Source organism: Coloeus monedula, assembly GCF_965178545.1.
Source record: "Coloeus monedula genome assembly, chromosome: 9".
Taxonomy (NCBI): Eukaryota; Metazoa; Chordata; class Aves; order Passeriformes; family Corvidae; genus Coloeus; species Coloeus monedula.
Window position 1 is genome coordinate 22,214,706 of NC_138789.1, and position 25,547 is coordinate 22,240,252.

Here is a 25,547-nt window from a genome sequence, read left to right on the forward strand (position 1 = left end):
TGAGCGTGAGCCAGCGCTGCCCACGGACAGCAGTGGCCCTGCTCGCTGTCCCCAGAGCGAGTGAGACCTGTCCGGCCCTGGCTTTGAGTGTGCACCGCGGGGCTGCTGCCCTCAGACACGGCCGGGGCACGGGGCTGGCAGCGGGGCAAGTCTCTGTCCCACGCTCAGCCACCAACTCCCTCTTGAGCTGTGGGTGACCTACACCATGCAGGGCTGTCAAAAGCAAGGACACAAGTCCCACAGAGTCCCAAAGTGGCTTTAAAATTCTTTCTTTAACCTCTGGAAGCCGTTTCCTTGCATGTGAAATGGAGACAATAAACACCTGAGATGAAAGGGCAGCTTTACTCTGCTAAGATAAAGGGGTTTGCTCTTTCCCTGGACTCATTCGGTACAAGTGGATGGGTCTGGAGGCTGAGCTGCTGGCAGGGAGAGCTCACCAGCCCCAGAAAGTAGCAAGGTCCTTTTTCAAGTTGGAGAAAAGCAGCTTAGAGGAAATATAAATTGTACTGAGTGAGGAGGACTTGAAAGCAGGGAGGGCTTCTCAGATGGGGAGCTGGGGAAAATGATGGAGGGAATGTAAGAATGACAAAGCATGTCGTTCCAGTGGAGTGCAAGATGATTTGCTTTAGCTCATTAAATACTGCAATAAAATATTAATAGTTATTGTCCCTCTATTTTTTGTAATTATCCTTGCAAAGAAGGATCTGCTGCAAGTCACTAATGTATTCCCAGCAGCGGGTTGCTTTTTAATACGGTGATGGCAGGCAGGGGTGAGGAGGGGGAGGAATGAAAGCGTTTATGTGTGGCCAGAAAATAGTTGTATGATCAGGGTCATTAAAGAACCAGTACTGTCTACAGAGGGAGAGACAGAACAAGGGGAAGAGGAGGCTGCAGGGAGAGCACTCAAGAAAGGATGAGATTTGAGGACAATCTGGTGTCTGCATCCCACCTAATCCCAAGGAAGAAATCTGTGCTGTGGCTGTGCAGCCCAGTGTGCCTGGATGTTTGCTGGTGAATGTGGTGATTTCTCCACCTGATCAAGCTGATGCAGCTTTGAAGGACCCTGGAAGTGCCAAGCTCTTGCTGCAGGTGCTCAGGTGCTCTGTGGGGTCAGCCCAGGCACATGGGAGGAAGACCTCAGGGTGTTGCATGACCATGGACGGTCCCCTCCATCACAGCCCTCAGCAAGGCAGACTTAGTGCATATTAGCTGTGTCCCTGCCTTTCAGTGTCCCTTTTCCTGTGCCTGTCCCTGAGGCTGTCCTTGCTCTGGTCAGAGCCATAGCTTGTGCTGTCACCTCCAGGTTCTTGGACCTCAGGATCTCTCAGTGGTCAGAGAACCCTTTGCAGGAGTTTCATCTGAGCAAACACCCTGTGAGAGGGTCCCCAGGGTGGCTGGGGACCTAGATGATGACTGGTGGGTCAGACACCATCTGTGGCACTAACAGTGTCTGGCAGAAAGCTTTAAAAAGTGAGGTGGAATGTCACCTGCCAGCAGCAAAGAGCCCCTCTAAGGCTTGAAGCTTCTGCAGCAGCACCAACATCGCATCCCATTGTGCTCAGGGCAGGAGAGACCTCACTGTGCTTCCACCTCTGGTTCCTGCTGCATGAGCAGAGTGGGATGCAGTGAGGCTCTTTGCTGAGCCTGGGCAAAGCTCTTGGCTTAAACACATCACATGGAGCAGGTGGGTCTTTTCCAGCTGGGGACAGCCCATGGTGCCTGGGGTGGATGGGCAAAGGCTGAGTCCCAGCCAAGGGCTCCTGGCATGTGAGACCAGGCTTGTGATCACCATGAGGTGGCTTGGAAAGCCTTGGCTGGAGGAGACAGAACACACTCTGCCATCAGAGGTGGAGAGAGCAGGAACTGGTGATCCTCAGGCTCCTGGCCCCAGGCCCCAGGAATGCAGGTGCTGTTTGGTAGCATGAGCAGCAGCAGCAGGACGCTTCCATGAGCCCAACTCAGGGAGCAAAGCCTGTCCTGGGATCTGCCCATCTATCTGTCCAGGCAAGCCAAAGGCCAGGCAGCCACATCCATGATGCTTCTGCTTCCCGAGCCAGAGGAGAGACCAGGGCTTCGGCCCCTCTCAGATCCCATCAGCTGACCCTTGGAAGAGAAACGGTGCTGACAGGTATCTAAGCGAGGCAGAATTAAGGGAAATGATAATAAATGTAGATGGTCAGACGGGAGAATGAAATGATCCATCTTTTGCATGTTAGTCAAGAGGTGCTCGCAGGCTCCCCCCCTCCCCGCTCCCATTCAATCAGGCCCTGTCAGACCTCCAGCAGGTTGGCATTTTTGTGAAGAATCTCTTGGCTAAAAATTGTTGTCATTCCTATTTCCTTGTTATCAGTTGGCGGCACCTCGGCGGAGCCCGGAGATTAACGCAGAATCGCCGGGCGAGCATCCATTCCCAAAGAGCCCTATCCATTACGCCGAGCTCGGCGGGTCCCTCCCGCCTCACCTCCCACATTCATCATCTTTAACGCTGACAGCTCGGCGCAGGCCTTTCAAATTTATCTCGCCGCGTCCCGGGCAGGCTCTATCCGTCAAACTGCACGAGAGGGAGCGAGCGGAGCGCCATCTCCTCTCCCCTGTACGTCGGGGAGGGAGAGGGGGGGAAGCAACCTGCCCGTGTGAGGGACTCGGTAAAAGATTGGTCCGAGATACACAATTAATCATGGCTCGCATCAATTTGCTTGATTTACTCCCTGGAGGGAGAAGGGGCGTAAACACGGCGTGTGCAGAGGCAGTGTGGAAACATAATGTGTCTGTCTATAGGAAAAACATTAACACATCATCCCCGTTGTGGGTGATTGATGGGGGAACGGGACAGGGACAGCCCAGAGCTGGCAGGGTGACAGAGAGCCAGGAGCTTGCCAGAAAGATGGACCCAATGGAGATGAACCTCGGGGGCCACCGGTCAGGGCAGGTGGCACTTGGCACATCTGACCCACCTTATACTTCCGGTGCTCTTCCTGAGGTGGCAGCCCATTCCAGGTATCTCCCCCGACACTGCAAGCCTCTGGGTGGGGAAGGGAGGTGGGAAGGGAAGCTTCCAGCCATTCTCCATGTGCAAGGCAGGTGCTTCAAGGTACCCATGTGTGAATTGTCTCCATCTTCAGGGTGATGCAGAATCCCAAGCAAAACTCCTTTTGCACATAAAAATTTCCAAGGTGTATTTTGTGTTTGCTACCGTGTCCTAAATAGGTGTCCATGCATCTCACTCTGCCTTTACCCTCCCTGAATTCTTCCTGTAAATAGCTTTTTCTGCCTGTCCCTGGAGGTGGGTGCGTTTCAGGATGAGATCCAAATGTGCAGAGCATGCTTGTGAAGCCCTTCAGTAGCCTTCAGGGCGGGAGATGCCGTAGCAATGAAAGATGCTGTTATTATTAGATTCCAAGCACTGGGTTGTGCCATCCCTTGATGGCTCTGGCGAAGAGGCTGACTTTTATGGAGAAAGTTACTGCTGTATTTACAATCCAAACCTCCTCGTAACCAGCCGCAGGGTGGAGGAGGAAATGCGGAGAGAGCGTGTGGTGATTTAGTGTGTCCTTCTCACTTGCCTTTCAGCCAAGGAGCCTTCTCCCTCCTTCACCAGCCCACACTTGGCAGGGCTCTGGCTCTGTGATTACATCCCCATGGACAAGGGGAGCAGGAGGAGAGGTGTAACCAAGGTCAGAATGGGGGACCAGCAACCTGGAGACTCAAGTCCCCAACTTGAGTGTTCCTTGATGAAATCTCTGCGTAAATAAATGGTACCCAGACCTCGTTGGGCCAGGTACTGCATTTCCCACTATCTTTCAGGAAGGTTATCACATTTGGAGGTGGATATGGGGGTTCATGTGAGCTCACTGCCACCTGGTATGTGTAGGGAATAACCCAGGTGATAGGAATACAGGAATATTGAGAAAGCAGCCCTCAGTGTTAGGGTTGTGCAGGATAAGCTGTTGCAGTTTACCAGATCTTAACACCCAAACAGACATGTTTCCCCAGGCAGTTTGAAGACCATGGGCCATTCCTATACTGAGCACCATTCCTGCTTTGAGCTGCAAATGCTGCCAGGTTTGCTCCCTGATTAGCTAGCAGTGATGTTGGACAGGCTCACTCCTCCCATCCACGTGTGGCCCTTGGCTGGGACCTTCCTGCAGGTGCACTCGTCATTTGGGATCTGAATAAGCATCAATTTCCACATATATGTTTCTTAACATGCCTAAGGTGGGGTTTAAAAGCTGGTCTTCCAGCTCTTCCACTGCCTTCCTGCATGGGATTTCCTTTAGCTGCACCCCAGAATTTCCACCTGGGAGGAAAAGATGCTAATACAGGGATGCTAACACTATCTGTCATCCATAGAGCACTGGACAGTGCTTTCTAAGTCAAAAATGGGTGAAACAGGTGTAGTCTGCCTTAAATGAAACATGGAGCTCTGTGGAATGATTTGAGTATCCAAAGAGACTGTCCATTAATTTCCCTCCTGTTTGCAGGGCCTTAGGAGAAAAGGCTACCGTGCTACCATCTTGTCCAGCTATCAGTACAGTAGTTCAGACTGTTCCTGTTTCTGATTCATGGTGTATGAATTAAATTCTGAAAATTAACACTCCTGCTGGGGGCTACTTCCATCCTCAGGAAAATTCCCATCCCTTCTCTATGATGTGCAGCACCAGCCCACACCTGTGTGCCTGATACACCCAGAAGCATCCCTCCTAGGAGCAGCTGCTGTCCCCAAAGCACCCAGCCTTTGGAGCTCAGGCAGGACCAGCTCCATGACCCGCATTTCTGGGGTTGCTTATGGTTTAAATTTATCAGTTTAATTTAGTTTTTTCTCCCTGATTTAGTTTCAACTGAAGAGGGGTTTTGTTTCATTTTATCTTGTGGAAATTACTCGTAATTTTGTAGTGGCTGTTTTATATATATATATATATATATATATATATATATATGTATGTATATGCTGGATTTTATAGCCCATTTTTATCACCTTTTTATTATCTTGGGTCAAAAGCTTTACTGGGTTGTATTCAGGGAATTATGCAAACTAAGAGAAAATACCATAGCAAAACTATAGATTTTCTCATTAAACTCTGCTTGGACATGTAGTTATTGTAGTAAAACTCTAGTAACTATTACAGGCCCTAATATAAAATTATAGTTTGACACCTCAGCGTGATTGGCCTTGCACTGCGGTTAAATTAACCCTTTCCATCCCTTGCCTGCTCACACTAAAGGCTTTTGCTGGAAGCTGGCAAGCTGGACGCAGTGGGCAAGCTGGGGTGGCTGTTTGAGGGCTTAGCCCAGGGCTGCACTCCCAACCCCTCTGTGGTCCAGTTCCAGCAGCTCCAGAGCAGCTTTGTCTGAGCTGTCAAAACACCTCACTCCAGCAAGAACTGAGAAAGAAGTGATGGTTGAAGAAGGGAGGATCCTGCAAGTCCAGGTGGATAAAGTCCAGCAAGGATGTAGGAGTTTGCTAGAGTTTGCAGCAGTTTCTCATCCCAGAAATTGCGTTGCTCCTACCGCCCAAGGACTGTGTAATTCTCCCTGCTCCATGCACAGTGGATTTAAGGAGCGGTAAGCATATTCAGCGACTTAATTATCTCAGACGAGATTTTCTTCTCAATTACACTCAAGTAAATCTGAAGTGATTCCATTCAAGTGGATGGTCTTAGTCCACCCTTGCAAAAAGTAAAGTCAGATAAAACATTGTCCATGCACGTTAGCAAATCTCCACGCCTTTGCTGTATCACTGCAGCAATGGTGGGAGGTTTTGGGGCCACCTGACGCAGTGCCAGTCTGTGTTTAAAACAACTTGGATGGTCCAGCAGGGATGGGGGCTATTTCCTTCTGATTGCTTGATTAACATTTTAAAACCATGTTGATAATAACCTGGGGTAGTGTGACAGTTCAGCAACTTCATTCGAGGGAAACACTTAATCATATTTATTATGTAAACACAGCTTGCCATGCCCCCATTAAATTATTAATAGTACCATTAACATATTTACATATAAATCTTATAGCAATTGATGGAAATGGCTCCAAGAACCTTGCGTTAGCTCCCTTTTTATAATGGATTCTCTCTTGAAAATACCCATTTATTAAAGAGACAAAATATTAATTTTTTGTTAAATGTTCATGTCAAAAATGTCACCTTTGCAGTTTTGCAAATTGCCATTTATGCAAAACCTACTGGGTTGGTATTTTCCTATCTTAAAAATGGCCTGTTTAAAAATAATGCTTCAATAGGAGCAATTAAGGAGAAAAAGAATAAAGATATTTCAGTGATCTGGGCAAGTTTTTTGCATTTTCATTAGTGATAAAATTGATAAGTTGAGCAAGACAAAAATGGGCGTTTGTTCCATCACTTCACACCTGGAGGTACCCAAAATGCCTGGGGCTTAACCACTGAGCAAAACCAGTTCCTTCAGTATCCTGAAGGAAATAGCTGGCATAATGGGGCATGAGGGAAACAGAAGAAAGAGCATAGGGAGTATGAAGGATTTACTGGACAGGATAAAGAGAAGAGGTTGGAGGGTAGGTTAGTCCTTGTCTGGTTTCTCCTCCAAATTCTGCATCTTTCTTAATCAGCCCTGCCCTGCTAATAAGCCTAATTAGGCTATATACTGTAATTCCTTAATACCTTCCAGGTAGCAGTATCCAAGGGTGATTCATTCTCAGGACTGCCAACTTTCACAAGTTTGTCACAAGACTCTCAGGATTTTATTTTTATTTTATTTTGCTTCTTAAAGTTTCGGCTTCTGCAATCAAATGGTGCTATAAGAATCTCAGTTTTCCTTTAAATAAATGGAAAATACACACTTTGAGCCCTGCAGTCAGGGCAGAAAGCTTGAGTATGTCCTGTGAGCCTGGTCCTTAGAGAGCACAGAAACCAGAGAGCAAAGACAAAGATAACCACAGGGTGGTGGAGTTGTAGGATAATTTAGGTTGAAAGGGGCCTAAGGAGGTCACAGTACACTTAATTTCTGGTGCATCTCATATTAAATGGCAGTTTCCATTAGCATTTTTAGTATTAAAAATAGTAAGGCATAGCTCACAGTTTTGTGTGAACTGTGTATTCTGTACATCTCCATATGGCCAAGTATAAACCTCCACTGAGAGCCCGGCTGCCCCTTGCCCCTCCAGCGCTCCCGCAGACATCCCACACTGGCAGTTCTGAGCTGAGCAGGGAGGGATAAAACCAGTTTGATGGTAAGGAGCCATAGCTGCCTGAACTGGGACCTGCTGGGGACCCAGCAAGGGACTCCTGTCCCAGCTCTGCTCAGGACACATGACCTTGGCAAGTTGTGTCTCCCTTCCACACCACCCCTCTCCCCACCTGAAAACAGGGCTGAGCAAGGCGCTTTCCTTTCTGGAGAATTATCGGAGAATTAGACCTTATTATGGTAATGCAGAAGCCGAACAAAGACGGACGAAGCATTACAAAGGATTTTTTTCCCTTTCTCAATTAAATGAATGTTCTCCTAACCCATCGTGCCCAGCCCTCGTGTGTGCTGTTACAATTGTCTCTAAAAACTCTGTCTGATTTTTCAAGCAATTTCTCACGAAACAGGCACTTTCAGAAAAATCATAAGAAAGCAATCGTTTCAAATTGGTCATTTGGGACTCAAATTACTAATCTAATACATTTTTTATAGAGGGTTCCTGAAAGGTTCCATAAAACACAGTCTTTGAAGCTGCCCAAACTTGCCAGCCTCCCAGTTTGACAAATCGAATCCAACAATCCACTTTTCAGCTCAGGTTTAGGGCTCGGGAAGCTGCCACCGAAATAGCAGCATTTATATTTCTCCATCAATAGTGCCTATCTGGTCAGATTTTTAAATTCCCTGGGGTGTTGTGTTGATTTTCTTTTGCCTGTGCTGGATTTTCGTGTCTGTGTCCAAGCTGCAGTGCTCACATTGGGGATATTTGTGGGGGAGGTTGACCTGGAATCTGCTGCTGAGCATCATCTCTGTTCCAACTCAGAAGGCCAAGCAGGACAGAAGTTGACCCAGGCAAGGAGAGAACTGGGAGCCAGAGGCTGACTTTTTTATTATTTTTATAACTTTTTTTTCTTTATAGAATTTGTATTATTTATTTTATTTTTTTATTATTTGTAATGTTATTTATGTTTTTCTTGAGGCTTAGGTGAGACCCCTTTAGCAGCAGAGCACTGTGCACAGTCCCATTGAGCTTAAAGGCTGAACAGAGAAAGAAACTAAAACATGGGACATACATGGAATTCTGGTCTTTTTTCTAGGAAAGAAGGCTTAAAGCACGGAAAATTAATGAGATCAAACAGACAATCTCTGGTCCTGAATCCCTGTGTCATGTCATGGGCACAAGACCATACTCCCCTCTTTGCAGCAGTTTTTTGGGAAATAGGGGTAGTGCTGACCCACTTCCCAGTGGCCACTCACAGTTACAAAGCATCAGCCTTCTCACACACAAGGCACTAATCAAATATATGTTAATTATTATTTTGGCAGATGCTGAGGGGTGTCTGAGTGCCGCCTTGAGGTACAACCAAAAAAAAGGTGCCTCTCTGATCAGGTCTAATAAAATCCAAAATAAAACTCTATGGGTTGACAGCCAGCTCCTTCTTGATGCTGGAGAGACAGCATCCAGCAAGGAAAATCCAACAGTGAGAGGCCAACACGAGCTCAGCCTGCCAAGAGCCCAACCAAAATTGCTTTTCTCCTTGAAGGTCTGGTGGCAGTTTTTCCTTTGCAAGATCTGCCAGTTGGGAGCAAGGCAGAAATGTGGTTTTGAGGAGGATTTTCAAGCAGTGTCTGCTTCTTGGTTCAGCCAGCACAAGAGTGCAGAAGGGAGAGGGAAGAGTGGGGCAGCTTGAGAGAAAGACAGAAAAAGCTGCTTGGCTTCAGGCAGAGATGGGGATGGAAAATTTGGGAAGAGAGGCATTACCTCTGCCTGCAGCTCAGCACCCACAGAAGCACAAGGTTCATGGAGCAGGGGTTACTGCAGCACTGATACTCAGACCTGGCATCTTGGTCTGAATTTCCCCCTCTGAGAGGAGCCATGCAAGCAGAAAAGGGGGCTTCGCTGCCAATCCCACTGCACCCAGACCACTCCTCACCTTGCAGCCCACCCTGTCCTCTGGCTGTGTGGCTCCCTTGGTGCTGATGTGGCCGGCTCACATGCTCCCCTCTAATGCCTCCAAGGGGGCCTGTTATTATTTATTGGGTTAGCATATAGTTTTCTGCTGCCATTACGGTTTTACTATGGGGATAATGCACAATACGTAGTCAAAAAGTAGAGCAGGAGTTGATTTCAGGCCAAATGTGGTCATTTTGGGTATCAACTGGGACTGCATTGCATGGGAGGCTGTTTTCAGCTGACTCTGCCTGTGGTGGTCACCCATGGGTGATGGTTGCCCTTCCAGCCCATGCTTGTCTGCAGCTTCCTGAGGAGTTTGACACCAGGATCCTGCCCTTGTGCAGGTAGGGAGCATGCACTCCCAGTGCATTTCCTTTTGCTCTGTTCAACCTATTTTTAGGCTCGTGTCAGCAGCAAGATGCCACAGGTTTCCATCAGAGGGGCTGCATGACTGTCGCAGCCCAGCTGGAGATAAAACACCATGCACCACCCTCCCCCTGCCACCCTGGTGGAATGGGGAGGAGAATCAAAGTAAAACTGGTGTACTGAGATAAGAACAGTTCAATAATTGAAAATAAAGTAAAATGCTGTAATAATGGTAAATAATAATGATAAAAAAAGGGGAAAAAACAAGTGTTACCCAATGCTGACCAGTGCAAGACCCCTCTTCCCAAATCCAGATTGGCCACACTTCCAGGTAATTCCCCCCAGTTTATATTCTAGGCATGGCATTCTATGGTGTGGAATATCCCTTTGGTCAGTTCAGGTCACCTGTCCCAGTCATGCATCCTCCCAGTTTCTTTTGCATACCCCTTCCCTGGCAGAGCATGAGACAAGGGGGAAGAAAGTCCTTGACTTAGGATAAACACAACTTCACAAAAAACTAAACATCAGTGTTATCAACACCATTCTCATTCCAAATCCAAAACACAGCACTGTAACAGCTAAAAGAGAAGAAATTAACTCTACCCTAGCTGAAACAAGGGCAATGACCCATGGCGATGCATTTCCCAAACTCAAATCTGTCTTTTCCTGTGCACCTACGCATTTGTCAGCACAGGACAGGTCCATCTCCCTCGAAACCTTCATGCACCAGCCTGCTCCGCCTCTGTCCCTGCCGGGTAGGAGGCTACCAGGACCAGGCACAGAGAGGTGTCAGGCTGTATCTTGGCACAAAGTCCCTGCAAAGAGATGCGTGGAGCCCATGGCAAGTCAGGACCATTTCTCCTTGCTCCGCCAAGCTGCAGGTGTAGCTCTGCCAACCCCGTGATCCTTCCCACCACCCTTCCTTGAATTCCCTCCAGCTGCTGGATGGCTCTGCAGTGTGAGTGTGCTCCATGTCCTCTTTACCCTCAGGATTCTCTCCTGTCCCTGTCGCTGTGTGCCATGGCCGTGTGCTGCAGCGTGGCGTCCCTGGGATGGTGTCTGAGGAGCTGTTTGCTTTAGTGGGAGGGAAGAGGCAGCCACGGGCAGGAGCAGTGGGCAGCTGTGACGGAATGTCTCCCAGCCTGCCGCTCCACAGACTTGGATGTTGAGAGGAGCAGAGGTGCCAAGTGCTGATCTGGCTTTTGTACTGTTGAAGTCCATGATGCTGCTTTGGATTTACACCCATGAAGTGGGATGGGAACTTGGCCTGGGTCTCAGTGCTGTCATAAAGCTGAGGGAGCCTTTGGACCCACCACCAGGCCTTTAATTGAAGTGGGGGAGGCAGTGGAGGAGAGGAGGGGTGAGGCTCAGGGCAAAGGAAAGGCGGCCCTGGGGGGAAAAATGGCCTCTGGGGGAAAAAGTGACAACTACAGCGACTGCCTGTCATGGGAGGGAACAACGAGGGTCTGAGCAGGTCAGGACTCAGAAGGAACAAGAAACCAGGACTTTCAGTCCCTTTCCCATGCTCCTCCACATCCCCTCAACCTAGCAAAGATGCATTTCCTTGTGCATTTGCCGAGGCAGCCTGGGGTATGGGGATATATCATATGTGAGGTTGTCCCTGTGCCCAAAAGCTGTGCCTGTGCAAGTCAGGACTGCATGTGAAACACCAGATCCCAGCAGCAGATTAAGAGGCTGAAGCATCAGGATGTGTCCCCACTTCGTGCTGAGCATCTCTCTCTGGGGAGGGAAGGCTCTTAGGGCAGATTTCACCTTGTGCTAAAGGGTCAGCAAAAGACTCCCATGCCACTTAAATCCCACTTAAGTACTCTGCACTGGGGTGAAATTAACTCTCTCCACAGAATAAGCCATCAAGAAAAACTGATCTAAAAATCTACGCTGGGCCACAACCGAGCCACGCTTCTATTAGCAGGTAAAAAAATATTTCCCGTCCTTAGAGTTAAATGAGCCAATAGTTCAATCACAGAGCAAAAAGCAGCAATAGAGACAGGGATGCTGAGTGCCTCAGGTATTGGGAATCTATGCTAGGAATCACAATAAGCAGGACTCGCCTGTGTTCTCTGTGTTTAGCAGCAGTGTTATTCAACAACCTATTTGCAAATGCCATCTTCCAAAGTCTTTTTTTCCCCCTCGTTAAAGTTGAAAGCGATAATAGGGCGATTACAGTGCAATAAGCTAAACGCAATCCATTAGAGGCATCACAGCCATTTTTAGATCTTGGGAGCAAAAAAAATCAAAGCTGTTTAAGTTTTCTTATTATGCACATTAAAAGGCAGGCAGCAGGGTCTGATCAAAGACACCACCACCCCTGTGCTCCCCCCGCCCGCCTCCTGTCCCTGAATCTTGCCCCCCCCTCTATTCATTAGTGGTCACAGCTGTGCAGTCGGCCAATTACTTGGGAATAATAAGTACATTTTGCAGTAAATTAAATATTAATTAGTCCTTGGCAGGTTGTTTTGGGGTTTTTTTTCCTCATTTCCCTCCCTCCACCTGAAAACAGTGGAAGGGATGTGACACTGTTATCGCCTGTGTCGGCATGTGGGTGAGAGCGGGGGTGGCTCTCCTCCATCCCTGTGCTCCTTCTCCTCCAAGCTAGCTTGCAGCAAGGTCTTTCCTGCTCTTCCTAGAGGGTTCACTGCTGCTGGGCCAGGATTTGCAAACACATCCTCAGCTTGAATGATACCTTCTTCCAACCTGGGCATATCCTGTCTCTGCCTGGCTTCCCATCCTGCCTGCTCCACTTGGGCACTTAACTCTCCAGGCAGAGCATCATCCCCAGTTGCTTATGATGTGCATGTGAGGCCTCATCCTGCCCTGCTCCTGTGCAGCAGGACCCCAACCCAAACAGTGTGTGTTGTGTCAGGTGATGAGGAAGAAGAGTAGTCGCTGGCCAGGGGCTCACAGGGTCAGCCAGCGGCTCACAGGGTCCACCAGGGACTCTGGGGACAGAATGACCTGGTTTGGATTTCTCTGTTCCCATGGAAGACAGACTGCCTTGAACAAGTGCAGACCCTGGGAAAAAAGCCCTGCAGACATTAGTGAGGTGAAGCCCAGACCAGATCCCAAGCATGGATCTGCTGGGATGAGCAGTTTCTTCTAGTGAGCCAGGTGGGCTAGTTTTGATGTTATCAACATATCAGCATTTATTACGGTTTAAAGAATGAATGCAGTGGAAAGAAAAAGTGGATGAAAAGAGCAGCTAAGCTCTGCATAGGAGGGATGAGAGCCTGACATGGAGGGGAGCCCTGTCCTTGCTCTGGAGCACCCCAGGAACACTACAGAGGCTGGCACAGGAGTCCCTGGGAGCCCTCAGCAGTTAGGACAGGAGGGGCAGATGCTCTGCTGGCTTACTCCAATTGGAGCTGCTGTCCCTGTCACCCGGCCTGTGCCTCCCTAAAGTGCAGCATTACCTTTGCTGTCTGTGGCCAGACAGGTAGCTGGAAACAAGGAGATGGGGTCTTAGAATCCAACTCACCACTCATCCTTCCTCCTTGCCACCAATGTCAGTGTGAGCAGATGAGAGGGCATTTTGTGCTCCTTTTCCTTACAAATCCATTACCAAGATTTTCTGGAGCAGAATGGGCTATGTTAGCAAAGGCAGAGTAATCTGTGCCTGTTGGCAGATTCCAAGGTAAAAGGTTCCACTTGTTCAGCTCTTTGATTTACACTTTACTAAACAGCTCTGTGGGCTGCCTTGTGATGCACCATGCACGACTTCGCCCCTTGGTGCTCTTGAGTGCAATTAAGTTGTGGGCTTTTTTTAAATGTAGTTTGACAATATGCAGGTTAGATTTGTATTTTATTTACAGCTTTTACTTGGGGACCAATAAAACCCCAGCTGGCTAATGTGAGATCTAAAACTTGCATCTCACTCTTTGCCTTGGATATCTTTTCTGTAGTAAACTATTTATTTGCTTTTCATCTTGCACAAGCTCCTCTTTCCATGCTGAGAAGCCAAGAGCTCCAGGGGCTCTTTGAAGACTATTTGCTATAGGATAGCAACTGGAATACTCTTTAAACATCCGTGCCTGCTTTGTCCTATAACTGGCCTCTTGGTGTCAACACGCAGTTTTGTGCGAGTTTCCTGTGCAAAGCTAACATTTGCACGTTCCCCTGCCAATTGTGCTTCCAGATCCCTCTTGTTCAGGCCTATCCCATCATTTATTCTTGCAGGAATGAGCAGCAGTTACTCCACGTGCCAAATCAGAGGCAGCATCAAGGCCTCTTTTAAAAGGAAGGTTTAACTGGGTTAAGAATGACCGCTGTGCTGCTTGGGTAGGAGGAACGTGCTGTGTGACCTACACGTCCAGTCAAAATGGTCCACATTTGGATTGCAAGTATGTGGTGCCCCTATCTCTGAGCTCCAGGCTCTCATCACACAATTAAAGTGCAACAAAATCTTCTTGCAAAATCCCAGTGCATTTCACTGTCGGGCAGTCAGACATCTCCACCTACGAGCATCCCTCGGACACTGACCCTGGCATGCCAGCAGAACACATGTGAAGGGTGAGATGGCATCAGGCTAATGACACAAATCATGCTAAAAATGCCAAATAGCTGTGTTTGCATGCATTCGCAACCCAAGGGTCGTGCTCTTGCCATAAAAAGGGAGATGAACCCTGGTGAGATGGGAGCCATGCTCCCAAGGATGCCTCTGGGAGGGAAAGATCAAGAGCTTTGCTCATAATGGCATTGGCTGCTAAAACAGTCAAAATAATCAGGGGGTGGGGAGGATGCTGAGGGGACAGATGCAGCTGTGTGATGAGTGCTCATCGTGTGCTGGTGTATCTGCCCAGTGACACCCCAATGTGCCCATTCTCCCTGGGATGGTACAGGTCTTCAGTGCACGTACCCCATCATCCAGCCCCCCTTTAAACCCCAGCAGTGGTTTCTGTTACATGGCTCAAACAGGCCAGGATGAGCCGTACGAAGACACAGAAGGGAAAATATTTTCTTTCTCTCCAGTGTTATTTTTCACTCCTTCTGTTTTCCTTTCTGCCATCTCACAACTCTCTAAATTCATGGGAGCTCTTCCTCAAGGTGAAATGAAGGCTCTGGGCTGCATTTGGTAGTGCCGACAACAGGGGATGAGGGTCAGGGAGGGTTAAGCAGGGAGGGGGCAGTGCAACAAGGCAGCCTGATCTAGTGATTAAACAAAGGGATTCAGCCAACATGTGTAAAATTAAGTGATCAAGAGTTGATTACAGAGTGCATTGATTGTGTACTGATGGATTAAACAGAGTCGTGCTCGGGATGCGATTTTCCGAGCTGGGCACGAAAAACGCAGGCAATTGACGTGTTGGCCAGAAGGACCCGCTTCTCCCAATCCCTGGCTTTTATACATTCTCCGGATAAATCTGCAGAGAGGCCCGTGGAATTATAATCGATTATCCATTTCTCAAAGTCACTTAAGGGCCCTGAGCTACAAGCTAAAGTGCCGGTGCTGCGAAGAGGCATTGGGTATGCGCCGGCATGTGCAGGTGCTGGCGCGAGGGGAAAATGTGGCAATGACCCTGTGTGCTGCAAGCTGATGAATCTATTTTCTTGTAGGAAATAGTTTTGACAGTTCAATATCTGTGTTTTCGATATGTGCCCCACACATCCCCAAGGGAGGAGAGGAGAGGAGCTGGAACGTGGCGGGGAGGGAGTGGGTGGGAAGCAGGGAAAGACTCTACCCCATCACCCCTTCAAATTATAGGCGTATCAGTATATCACCAACTTAACAGGCTGCCCTCCAAGTCAAGGGCATGGGAGCAGCATGGCTGCCTATGTCTTCTGCAGGCCCAGAATGGGGCTGGAGCTCCTCTTGGGGCACCTCACTGGGCTGTGGGGGGACCCTCAGGATGCCCCAGCCCACTGGCAGTGGGTAGACCCTAGGCTGTTGTTTCACTGCCAGTGGTGAAGGCAAAGACCCATTTCCAGGCTGATCCTGTCTCTCAGGATGCAGTCAGGTTCTTTGCCGAGGACTCAGAGATGCAGGCAGATGGGGCTGAGACAGTTGAGCAGCTGCAGCCTGATGCAGGATCACCTTGCACATTTTATAGGGAGCTGGATGTGATGGTGGAATGAGGGCGGGGCAAAAAACCCCTGCAGGTCTCCCCCAGTCCCTGTGCAGGGCTGTCGCTCCCGCTCTCAACTGCATCCCTGTTTCTGCTACAGATGAAGCAGTTGAGGCCCAAAACAGGCCCCAAATGTGTCCAGACCTCAGATCCCAGCTCTTGTACAGTCTCCCAGCCAGACATGAGGATGTTTCTGTGAAATTCACACCTTTTCTAGTTCCTACTGACATTATTTCTTGGCATTTAAAGAAGGTGCTTTGCTCCAGGTCTTTCCATCCCAAGAGCTGATGCAGAGAATGGATAGTTAAGGCATCCTTTGGCAATGCAGCTACACAACTCCTTCTCTCCACCCTCTCCCACCAGGCCAGCAGAAACTCCAGGTTGGGCAACTGGTTCAACCAGGAACACAAGTGGCCCTTGTAACAACAAACAGGGCCAGAGGCCAGGCACACTGGTGAATGCTGCCCAGCTGCCAGCCCTGGGTACACAGCCCCAGGCATTCCAGGTGGCTGAGGAGGAGGAGGAAGAGGGATGGTGAGGAGGCAGAATCATTCCCCACGCTCTGTCAGGCTATGATGCACACATGGCACAGGAGCTGAGAGAGCCCTGGGGTCTTCTGCCTGGCTGCCTGTGTGCTGGGAAGTGTGCTGTGTCCCAGTGCCTCATTTTGCAAGTCCCACTGAGGAAGGACCAGCCATGGGCCATGGAGTCTGCAGAACTGCAGACATGATCCCTGGATCTCACTGGCTCTGGTTAGTTTGTCCACAGCCTGGCCAGTCTTGGGTTCATAATATAAAAAGACCCATGGGATGGAGGGCAGCTCAAGGATGTGGGGGAAGGAGGTGCCTCACACCCCAGGAGATCCCCCAGGATGTAAGGACAGAGCTGTAGGATTCCCTCAGCAGTGTTTCTGCTGTGCTGTGTTCGCTGAAGTCAGGGATCCCTGACGGATGCTGTGGAGACCCAGCTGCTCCCGAGGACTTGTATGTTTGGGAGATGAATCAGTGTGTTGGAGGAGACTCCAGTTTCCTTCCCAGAGCAGAGGGTGGATGGCAGCAGGAAGATTCAACTCTGTGGTCCTGAGCTTTTCCAGACTCATACTGGCACCCATCAGAGAATCTGGAGCAGAGAAGGGATCATCTCTGTCCTTGGTCCCTGCTGATCCCATTTGGTCAATCTCCAGCCCAGTGAGGGGTGTGGCTGGGCGCTGTAGTGGTTCCTTGGGAGAAGCCTGCATGGGCAGGCTGCCCAGCTGGGAGCTGCAAGAGAGGAGGGCACGGATGAGGCAGTGCAACACCTTCCCTGGCTTGTTCTCAGCATTTCTCTGCTTTCCTCTTGTGAAACCTGGAGAAGTGTTTCTGCTCAGTTCGGCATCCCCACGCTGAGCAGCACCATGGGGAGACAGGATCACAGCCTGTCCCAGCCCTCCTCTTCCCCTCTCCCTTCCAGGTCCCTGTCATGTTCTCCCTTCCCAGCTCTCCCGGCGGCCTGCGTCCCTCTCATCGAGGATTCATTGTCTTGTCAGCCTCTAGTTAGCCGGCATGCGTACGAATCATAAATTACCCCGCCCGGGCCTCTGCTATGCTTCAGCACAGACAAAAAAATTGCACTCCATCACCGTGTCTACCGGCTTTTAGTGGTATTGATCAATGCTGCTCCCTTCCCGCCCCCCCCCTTTTCATTTTAACCGAGCTGGTTAAGTGCAGTATCTTATTTTGTGCTGGGACAAATGAAAAGAATATTAGCAAGGGCTGAAATATATCTCTTTTTTATCTCTCTGCTACTTTTTTATTGAATCTTTCTGAGTAGGTGGCTTTCCGCAGGATGACAGCCTCATGACAGGCTCCTCATTAGAGCTGAGACAGTAATTGTGATGCATTTCCCTGCGCGGCCTTTTCACTTCTCCCCCCCCTCCTGCCTTTCCTCCTCTCTCCCTTTCCCCTGATTTGTAAAGTGATTGGATGTACAGACTCACTCAGTTTCTTAAATTATTGCCCAGCTTAATCCATCTTCCACTGCCCCGCACCGGGCAGCCATGATCTCCGCAGATGGAGAGCCAGGGTCGGATCACGAGGAGTTCCTCACCTCTCCTGCTGCCAGGCTGCCACTCGCCATGAGAAACATGGTGCTGGACCCAATGGGACGTGCAACAGCCTCCAATGAGCCCAGGGTGCTGTTCAAACATGCATTTTTACTGAGTGACCCATGGGATCAGCCTCAGCTGGGGTTAACTGTGTGCAGTAGCACTGCACCACTTTACACCAGTCCTCTCCAGTATCCAGCTTGTCTGGACAGGCAGCTACAAGAACAACTCTTTCTTTGGAAGGAAATCAATATTTTAGCAAGCTTTTCTGCCTCAGATCCCTCTGTAGTTTTTACTCTCAGGAGAAGCAGGTGTATTTTCTAAGCTGCTTGGCAGCCTGGGCACATTAGCAGGGAGTAGTGTCGGGGATCAGGCTTTTGGTGGGGATGCAGCAGAGTGCAGGTCTTCTCTGTGACCCAGTTTGTTCATGGGGTTTTGAGGTCCCCCTGTCCATGTCTCTACGTGTTTTATACACTCATGGTATATAAAACCATCTGCCACTCATCCCTCTGCCTCTCTTTACTGGATTCAAGGCAGGAGGGGCCCTGTGCTGTGCCAAGCACAATCCAAGTCCAGTTTCTGCTGGTGCCCTGCAGCATCTTTGTGCTGTGATGCAGGAGTGATTCCTCAAAAACATTTTCTTACTTGAAAAGCCATCTCTTCAGACCTCTGCCACCTTCCCGCCTGCACAGACCTCCAAAAGGCATGTGCTCCTAGGGAGGTCTGCTCAATGCAGGGTGATTCCTCAGTGGTCTGGATGTGCTTGCTGCTCTGTGGGGTGTTTGCAGAGTTAAGTTGTGCTGTGGATGCAGTCATGGCCAGACACTGAACCCAGCCACAGCACACAAACCTTGAGTCACCTCACTGCCTATCACTGTCTCTGGCACCTGGATCTCCACTGCCATGTGTAGAGCAACTGCAGCAGGGGCCAGGTCCAGGGTACCTGGTCCTGGGCTGCAAGCTGAGGTCCGCATCCCACAGCCAGGCAGGAGCCTGAGAGATGGGAAGGCCCTGATGGAAGGAGTGGGACGTGCCCTGACCTCGTGCAGGTTTTTGGGGGCCTATACCTTTTGGTACAAACCAGCAGGATCCAAGACAGTGCCCAGCAGGCAGGATGCTGCGCCATGGGGATGGCACTGGGATCACACCAGTAAATAACAGGGAGATGGGGCAGCAGTGAGCAACATTATTCCTGCTCCCTCACTTTATTATCAAATATTTTTTGCCTCTACTGTTATTCTGGGATGCTCTGCACTGACACATGAACCATCTCTGCCTTGAGCCACCCTTGTAATCTCCCCTCCTTGGCTGCCACTTACTACCAGGGCTCTGTGAGCCTCATCGGTTGCGGCGTGGGCTCGCCAGGAGAAGAGTGAGTGTTTTGCTATTTCCAAGCTAATATGGGGCTTTCTTTGAATTATTGTTTTTTGAGCTGGAAGGAAAGGAGGCTTGTCACACGAGATACCTGCTATCAGTACACAAATAACAGCAAGCCCATCATCGAATGGAAAATAATCGCCGCGGAAACCGAGTTGCAGAGCAGCCGGGAGGGATTATTACAGGCGCTGGCAGTGGCGATGCTGTCAAGGAGCCTGTGTCAGCACTTCCATTACCACCCACCTGGCTTCAGCACGGCCCCTGAAGCAGGGCACAGGGCCGCAGGGCCCCTGCATAGGGTCATTTCTATTCAGAAGAGTTTCAGATCAACTGGTTTTGATTGGGTTTAAATGATGGAGTGTTTAAGAGGAAGAGAGCGCAAATAGGAGAGTGAGACGGAGGGAGGCATCTCAAAGGAGGGGGGTTTGGTACTCAGGAAGTGGAAAACAGTTTGATGTAGGAGAAATCAGGAGTTTGGACTGAAGAGGTGGTCCTCATGGGAGCAAGCTTCAGATGGTCACAAGGAAGGATAGCATGGGGAGGCACAGGTGGCAGCGCCTGTGCCACCCATGGCAGCAGTTCCTGGGGAGGCACCTTACTGTGCAAATAAGCCATCAGTGCCCCAGAGCAATGGAGTTATAAACAATTTATTTCACTCATTTGGCAACTTGCTGAGCTCCTGTACAGAGTGAGCCCTCATGCCTTGTAAACTTTGCTCATTGACTTGGAAGCACTGTTTACTCTGCGCTGCATAGTGGTGAGGGGCTGTATACATCCTGTGCTGTCAGGACTGTTGGTGGGCTGGGTTCCTTTTTTTTTTTTTAACTTATATTCTCTCCAAAACAGCAGTTTGCATTCTGCTTGTGAGGGAAAGCTCTGCCTTCCAAGTGATGCACTCCCATCCTGCATAAGCCTCCCAGTGCTGTCAGGGCACAGGTGCAGGGCAGGAGCAGGGATGACTTCATGGCTTCATGCCTATTCAATATCATGCTTGTGTCCCCAGAACCTGAGCCCAGCTCCTATCCTGGAGCCCAGGTCCCATTACCAGCTGCTTTGCAGTGAATCAGACCTTTCTCACGAGGACTCACGAGAATTATCTTCGATCCATATCAGTGTAACTGAGTGAAGAATCCGGCCCTCCATCCCCAGTGGGATCAGGAGGGTTTGGTCTAGTCCCTACCTGGGCTGGCATCCATTTGCAGGTGCCCTCTGAAAGAGGCTGGGGACAAATTCCTCCACACAGGGGTGCATGTGCGCATTGAGCGCTCTGCTCTCAGAGCAGGAAATATTCGGTTTCAGCACTTGGAGTTAAACATTTCCGCGGAGCCCAGGAGACCGTGCAAACAGCAGGAGCACCAAGGCTCTGCCTTTTCATCTCTCTGGCACTGGCAAGCGGGGGGTCAGCAGCAAGGGAAGCACGGCAGAGCCACGGAGGGTAAACACTGGAGCCGAGCCTACTGAGTAACCAGAGAGTGAAGGGGAGAGAGAGGGGCAAAGAAAACAAAAACACAGCTGCCAAAAAACAAAAGCCTGAAAAGAGCCATTCAGTGTCTCCCAGGAGCAGGTTTGGCACAGGGCAGGGAAGGACAAGCAGGGAGCAGGCGCAGGTCCCTCCAGCTCACAGATATGGGCCCTTTGTTTTGCCCTGGGCAAATCAATGCCCTCCGCTCCATCCAGAGGGGCAAGCACTTACACCCCAGCACCGTCCAGCCACACACATGGTGCAGCATGCTTTGTTTTCTCCTGGATATCAGGATGTCCCTGCTCTGGAGAGGAGAGGTGAGATGTATGCATCTCTCTCCACCCTGGCATTCACGAACAAAGCCTGAGGACTTGCCATGCCCATCCTCTCCCTCTCCGCACAACCCAGCATGCTACGCCATGGAGATGGGTACCACTGCCCGGAGCAAGACACCACAGCGTGGGTGTGCCAGGCTCTGGGCATGCTGCAGATGTAGATGCTGCTGATTTGGGGAGACGCATCCCAAGAGCAGCCTCTGTGGCACTGCAGGCATGCAGCGGGTTCCACAGACCTGAGGAGGCTTGTGTAGGTGTCCTCCTGGCACGGGAGAGGATCCCTCCTTTCTGCCTGTCACTTGTACTTAGCCCTGCTCCTGTGAAAGTGCAGTTGTCAGCCCCTTGGGCCAGGAGCCAGGGCTTCTTCTGTCTCCTGCTTTGCGATCTGTACGTCAGGGACTTGGCTGTGTGTCCGGGTTCCTGTTCTCCTGCCCCTCTGGAAGCCCTTGGTTCAGTGCAAGCACCAGCCTCCTCCACTCACTGGAGCAAGGGGATCTTCCCCAGCTGTCATGGGGATGCGGAATGACAGCTGTCACATCCTTCCTTGGCACAAATTTGTCACCGTATCATTGGTATAGCTGATGGCTAAGGCCACTGCTGCTCAGTTCTCCTGCTGGCCTGGGCTGGGGTTGGGAGCAGCCATGGAAGAGAGCAAGGCTTCTTCCCATGGCCTGAGATCGCTCCTGGTTGCCCCAGCCATTGAAAACCAAAGTCGCCTCTGTTTAGGAACATGCACTCCATGGGAGAGTACCAGAGAACCAGCAGGGTGCAAGGACTTGGGTGTGCAGGAGGTTAAAAATCCCACCAGTCTGGTGTACCAGCTGGTCCCCAGCAGGGGACCCTGACTATGCATCCTGATCCAAGGCTGCCAATCCCAGTTCTGTGGTCCGGGACAGTCCATCACCTCCTCCAACAAATGAACATCTCTGGGCTCCCCGTAGAGCAGGGACACGTGGATGCTCAACCTCTGTTCCACGCTTTGGTACTGCTGAGAGCATCCCAGCCCCAGCAGGCATCCCAGCCCCAGCAGCCAAAGCTGTGGATGGCAGGCGATGTGGGCCCCACAGTGGTGGCCTGGGCCAGGAGTGGGGATGCAGCATGGTAGGGCAGAGGGCAGCCTGTTTACCCATCCGTCTGTACACCCCACAGTGGGGATCCAGCAGGATTTCCCGTCCGCTCAAAGGCTGCCTGTTTATTTTGGGAGGGAGACTCAGACAGCTCCATTGTTTTGCTGTGAAGTTGGGGTTATAAATAGCAGGTGGTCGGGGACGCTCCTGGGCTATTTTGGGCCCCCACTAGACAAAAGTGGAAAAGCTCCAAGAGGAAGGTGGAATTACTGAAATGCTGACCTTTCCTGCAAGGGTCAGCAGGAGCTGGTTGTTTGGGTTTGGGTTGGATTCTGGGCATTATTTAAACATGAGGGAAGAAGGAGAGAGGAAGATGTTCCAAGTTGCATGAACAGCATTCTGTGTCCTCCCTGGCAGAAGGGTGGTGAGAATGAGGGGCCAAGGCACCTGGGATCTGCCTGGGAGCACCTGGGATCTGCCTGGGAGCCCCTGGGAGTGGCCCAAGTCCAGAGCAGAGACCAGCAGGGTTTTCCTCCTGGCTCTGCAGATGGGAGAGTTCCCAGTGGAGAGGGAAGCTGGGGAGGTAGGGAATGCCCCATAGCACTGGCCTGCCCCAACCTGCCCCTCATGCCTCAGTTTCTCCCACCTCCTATCAGGATGCTGAAGGAAAGGGCAAGTAATATCCCAATGATAGCCCTGCTTCTCCCAGGCACGACCACTTTGTCCTGCTGGAGGGCAAAGATAAGCCAAGGTGACTCTCAAACTTATTTCAGACGCTTTCTCTCGTTAAATGCCCGTGCCAGGCAGTTATACAGGGAGAAGCAGGGATCCAGTAAAGCTGCTCACACCAATGTTTTATCCTTTGAGAAGGTCTATTCCTTTAATGGGGATTCATTTAACTGGACTCCACCATCATTAGGAACCATAAAATGGCACCTTTTGGCTCCTGATTGGAAGGCCACATTGCACGCAGCCCCCCCGTATCCAGCACTGGCTGCTTTATTGTGCATTACTGCCTCTCACTCGGATTTAACCAATTTGATCCATGTCTAATACATAAATAAATAATCCAGCAGGAGGGTTCATGTTGGATGACAACAGGCAGCTATAAAGCACATTTCTCCCTGCCAGAGCCATCTGAGCCAGGCTCCGCACGCCCTCTCATGAGCAGAGCTGCTAGTACAGCTGGGAGAGGGGGCCTGGGGACCTGCGGGCTTCTCTCTTTTATGGGAACTTCATTGTTTGCTTTAGAGTTTTATTTTATGTTAAATAGATGCTGTATATTCCTTACAGAGGGGGCAATAAAGTTTCTGAGCTGGAAGAAATTGGCTTCAGAGCAGGGAGTGAACCAGGGAGATGTGGCTGGGCAGGGAAGTGGGGGAGAGGATTGAGGGTAAGGAGGGTGTGAGGAAACGCCTCACTTGCAGATCTGCCCCAGAGACTCAACCCAGCTAGAGATTGGGGTACACAGGCAGCCCCAAATCTCACCCAGGGGTGATACAGCCCCAAGGGACCCAGGGCTCCAGCAGCTGCAGGGTCTGGAGCTGCCAGTGGTGCAGGGAGGGCAAGGGGCCCCAGCCCAGCCCTGGAACAGGGTGAGCAATCCTGGGTGATGAGCATCCAGACCTGCTCCCTACCACATCCACAGCCTTGTGGCATGAGTTCTCCTCTGCCTCCCAACATTGTGTGCCCATGGAGGTTTGCTCTGCCCTTCACGGGGAGGATCATCCTGACCCACCCAACTTCAGGAGTGTCAAGGAGGATTAAGATGGCTCTTTATGAGTTAATAGTGAGCAGTGTTTTGTCATCCATCTACTCCAAGTCATATCACCTGAACCGCATATGAGAAGCTGGGTTTGCACAGGGTCACTTGCAAAATGTGGCTGCTGATGCTGTCCCTGAAAGACTGAAGGGCCCACAGCCAGGGCTGGGATGCTCTTGTGTCAGCTGCTGTCCCACCGCAGAAGAGAGCCAATCCCTGCCCCAGGGGTTGTGGGATGGGGACAGAATCAGGGCTATACCATGAGGAAATCCCTGGATTTCAGTCCTGTGCTAGAACAGGAACCAAGGCAGAGCACAGACGATGATGATGGCAGCTGATCTGAGCTAAAGCTTTTTCCCTTCTTTTCCTTCCCACAGGCAAAAAGAAAGCAACTTTGTTTGACAGCCAGGCTCCAATCTGCCCCATCTGCCAGGTCCTTCTTCGCCCTGGGGAGTTGCAGGAGCACATGGAGCAGGAGCTGGAGAAGCTCACCCAGCTGAACATCAGGTAAGCAGCTTCCTGGGGTCCACCAGCATCCCTGGTGACCTGGCTGGGGCACCTGCACGTGGCAGGGAAGATGGTGGTACCCACAGCTACCAGATATGGGAGATCTAGTGCTAGCCAGTGGGTCAGAAACATTTCCCTGGAGTTCACTGCCGTGGTAAAGTCAGGCAGAAATTCCTCCTGGAGGGCACAGACATCCCTTTCCCTGGGGACTTGTGTTTCAGTGAGCAGCTCTCATGTTGCTGACTCCTGTGACAGAGCAACCTTGCAGCATTGGTGCACACTGCTCTTCAGCTACCTTCAGCTCCCTTCTGCTACCCCCAGTGCAAAAAAGTCACCTATTTAAAAAAAAAATAATTGCCTTTTAACTGCTAGAAGTTCTTTAGGAAATGGCTGCAGCCAAGGGTTGGCAGATCCCTGCCCCTGCCTTAATAAAAGTCAGCAGCCTTGGGAAGGAGCGTGTTTATTTCAATTATTAATGAATTCTCTGGTCATTAAAAGGTGAGGAAAGGAATCAAACTGCCAACTAGAAGCAAAGTTACATCACCAGGTGGTAGGAGAGGAGGGACAGAATGTGTGTCTCTGTGTGTGTGTGTTTGTGTGTGTGTGTACCGGGGTGAGGGGTGCACGTGGCTGTGCACAGTGCAGAGGACGCAGAATCCATCACTTGGCTTGGCTTGGATCTTCTTTGGTTCAGCAATAGCCATTGCAGATGGAGGGAGCAGGAGGGAGCTTCAGTTAGAGAAAGAGAGACCTCCCAAAATGGATCTGGGTTGAGATATCCCAAATTCGGCACCCACACCCTCAGGCTGAGACCCTCATTCCCAGTGTTGCACAGGAGGATAGGGAAGGGGGAAAGTAGGGAACAGGCAGCCCATTTATCCCCTGCGACACCCAGTTCCCTTGCAAGTGTAATTTATGGTGTAATTTGGGCCACATCCAACTTAATAAAGGGCCACTGCAAATTAGTGAACAGGTTTAAATGAACAGAAGCAATTAGTGCTCGGAGGAGCCCATCAAAGAAGTTGGGCCAATATCAGAGTGAAACTGAAACTGCAAGCCAGGAGCAGAGGCTGGCTGGCGCAAAGCGGTGATGGGAAGGTGGCGTTTAATGGGAAAGGAAAGGAAACCCTAAATCATAAAGCGTGACAAGGGCCATTGTGGGCCAGCTGACAAATGAAAAAGAATGGCATTATTCCTTTAAATAACAGCAGCAGTTAGAGAGGAGACAGCTCTCCCTGGCTTGCCCTCGCTTCCCTGGCCTGCTCCACTCGGCCACGCAGGCGGCAAAGAAGAATCAGAGGTCTTTATTAATTATTGAATAACGACTCCCTCCGAAGTGTGATAGAAAACGTTCAATCTAGGCGATGGATTCAGGCGATGGAGGCTAATCTGTAACACAGCAG

General features: G+C 50.4%; 1 protein-coding gene across 5 annotated transcripts in view; it reads left to right on the forward strand.

Annotated features, from left to right (window-relative positions):
- The window catches only part of RNF220 (ring finger protein 220), a 220,176-nt gene that overhangs the window by 112,891 nt on the left and 81,738 nt on the right, over positions 1–25,547 (forward strand). For all 5 annotated transcript variants that reach the window (XM_082287655.1, XM_082287658.1, XM_082287657.1 and 2 more), the window contains one exon: positions 24,015–24,144. In XM_082287655.1, coding sequence (XP_082143781.1) covers positions 24,015–24,144 — 130 coding nt within the window. The remainder of the gene's footprint in view (positions 1–24,014; positions 24,145–25,547) is intronic.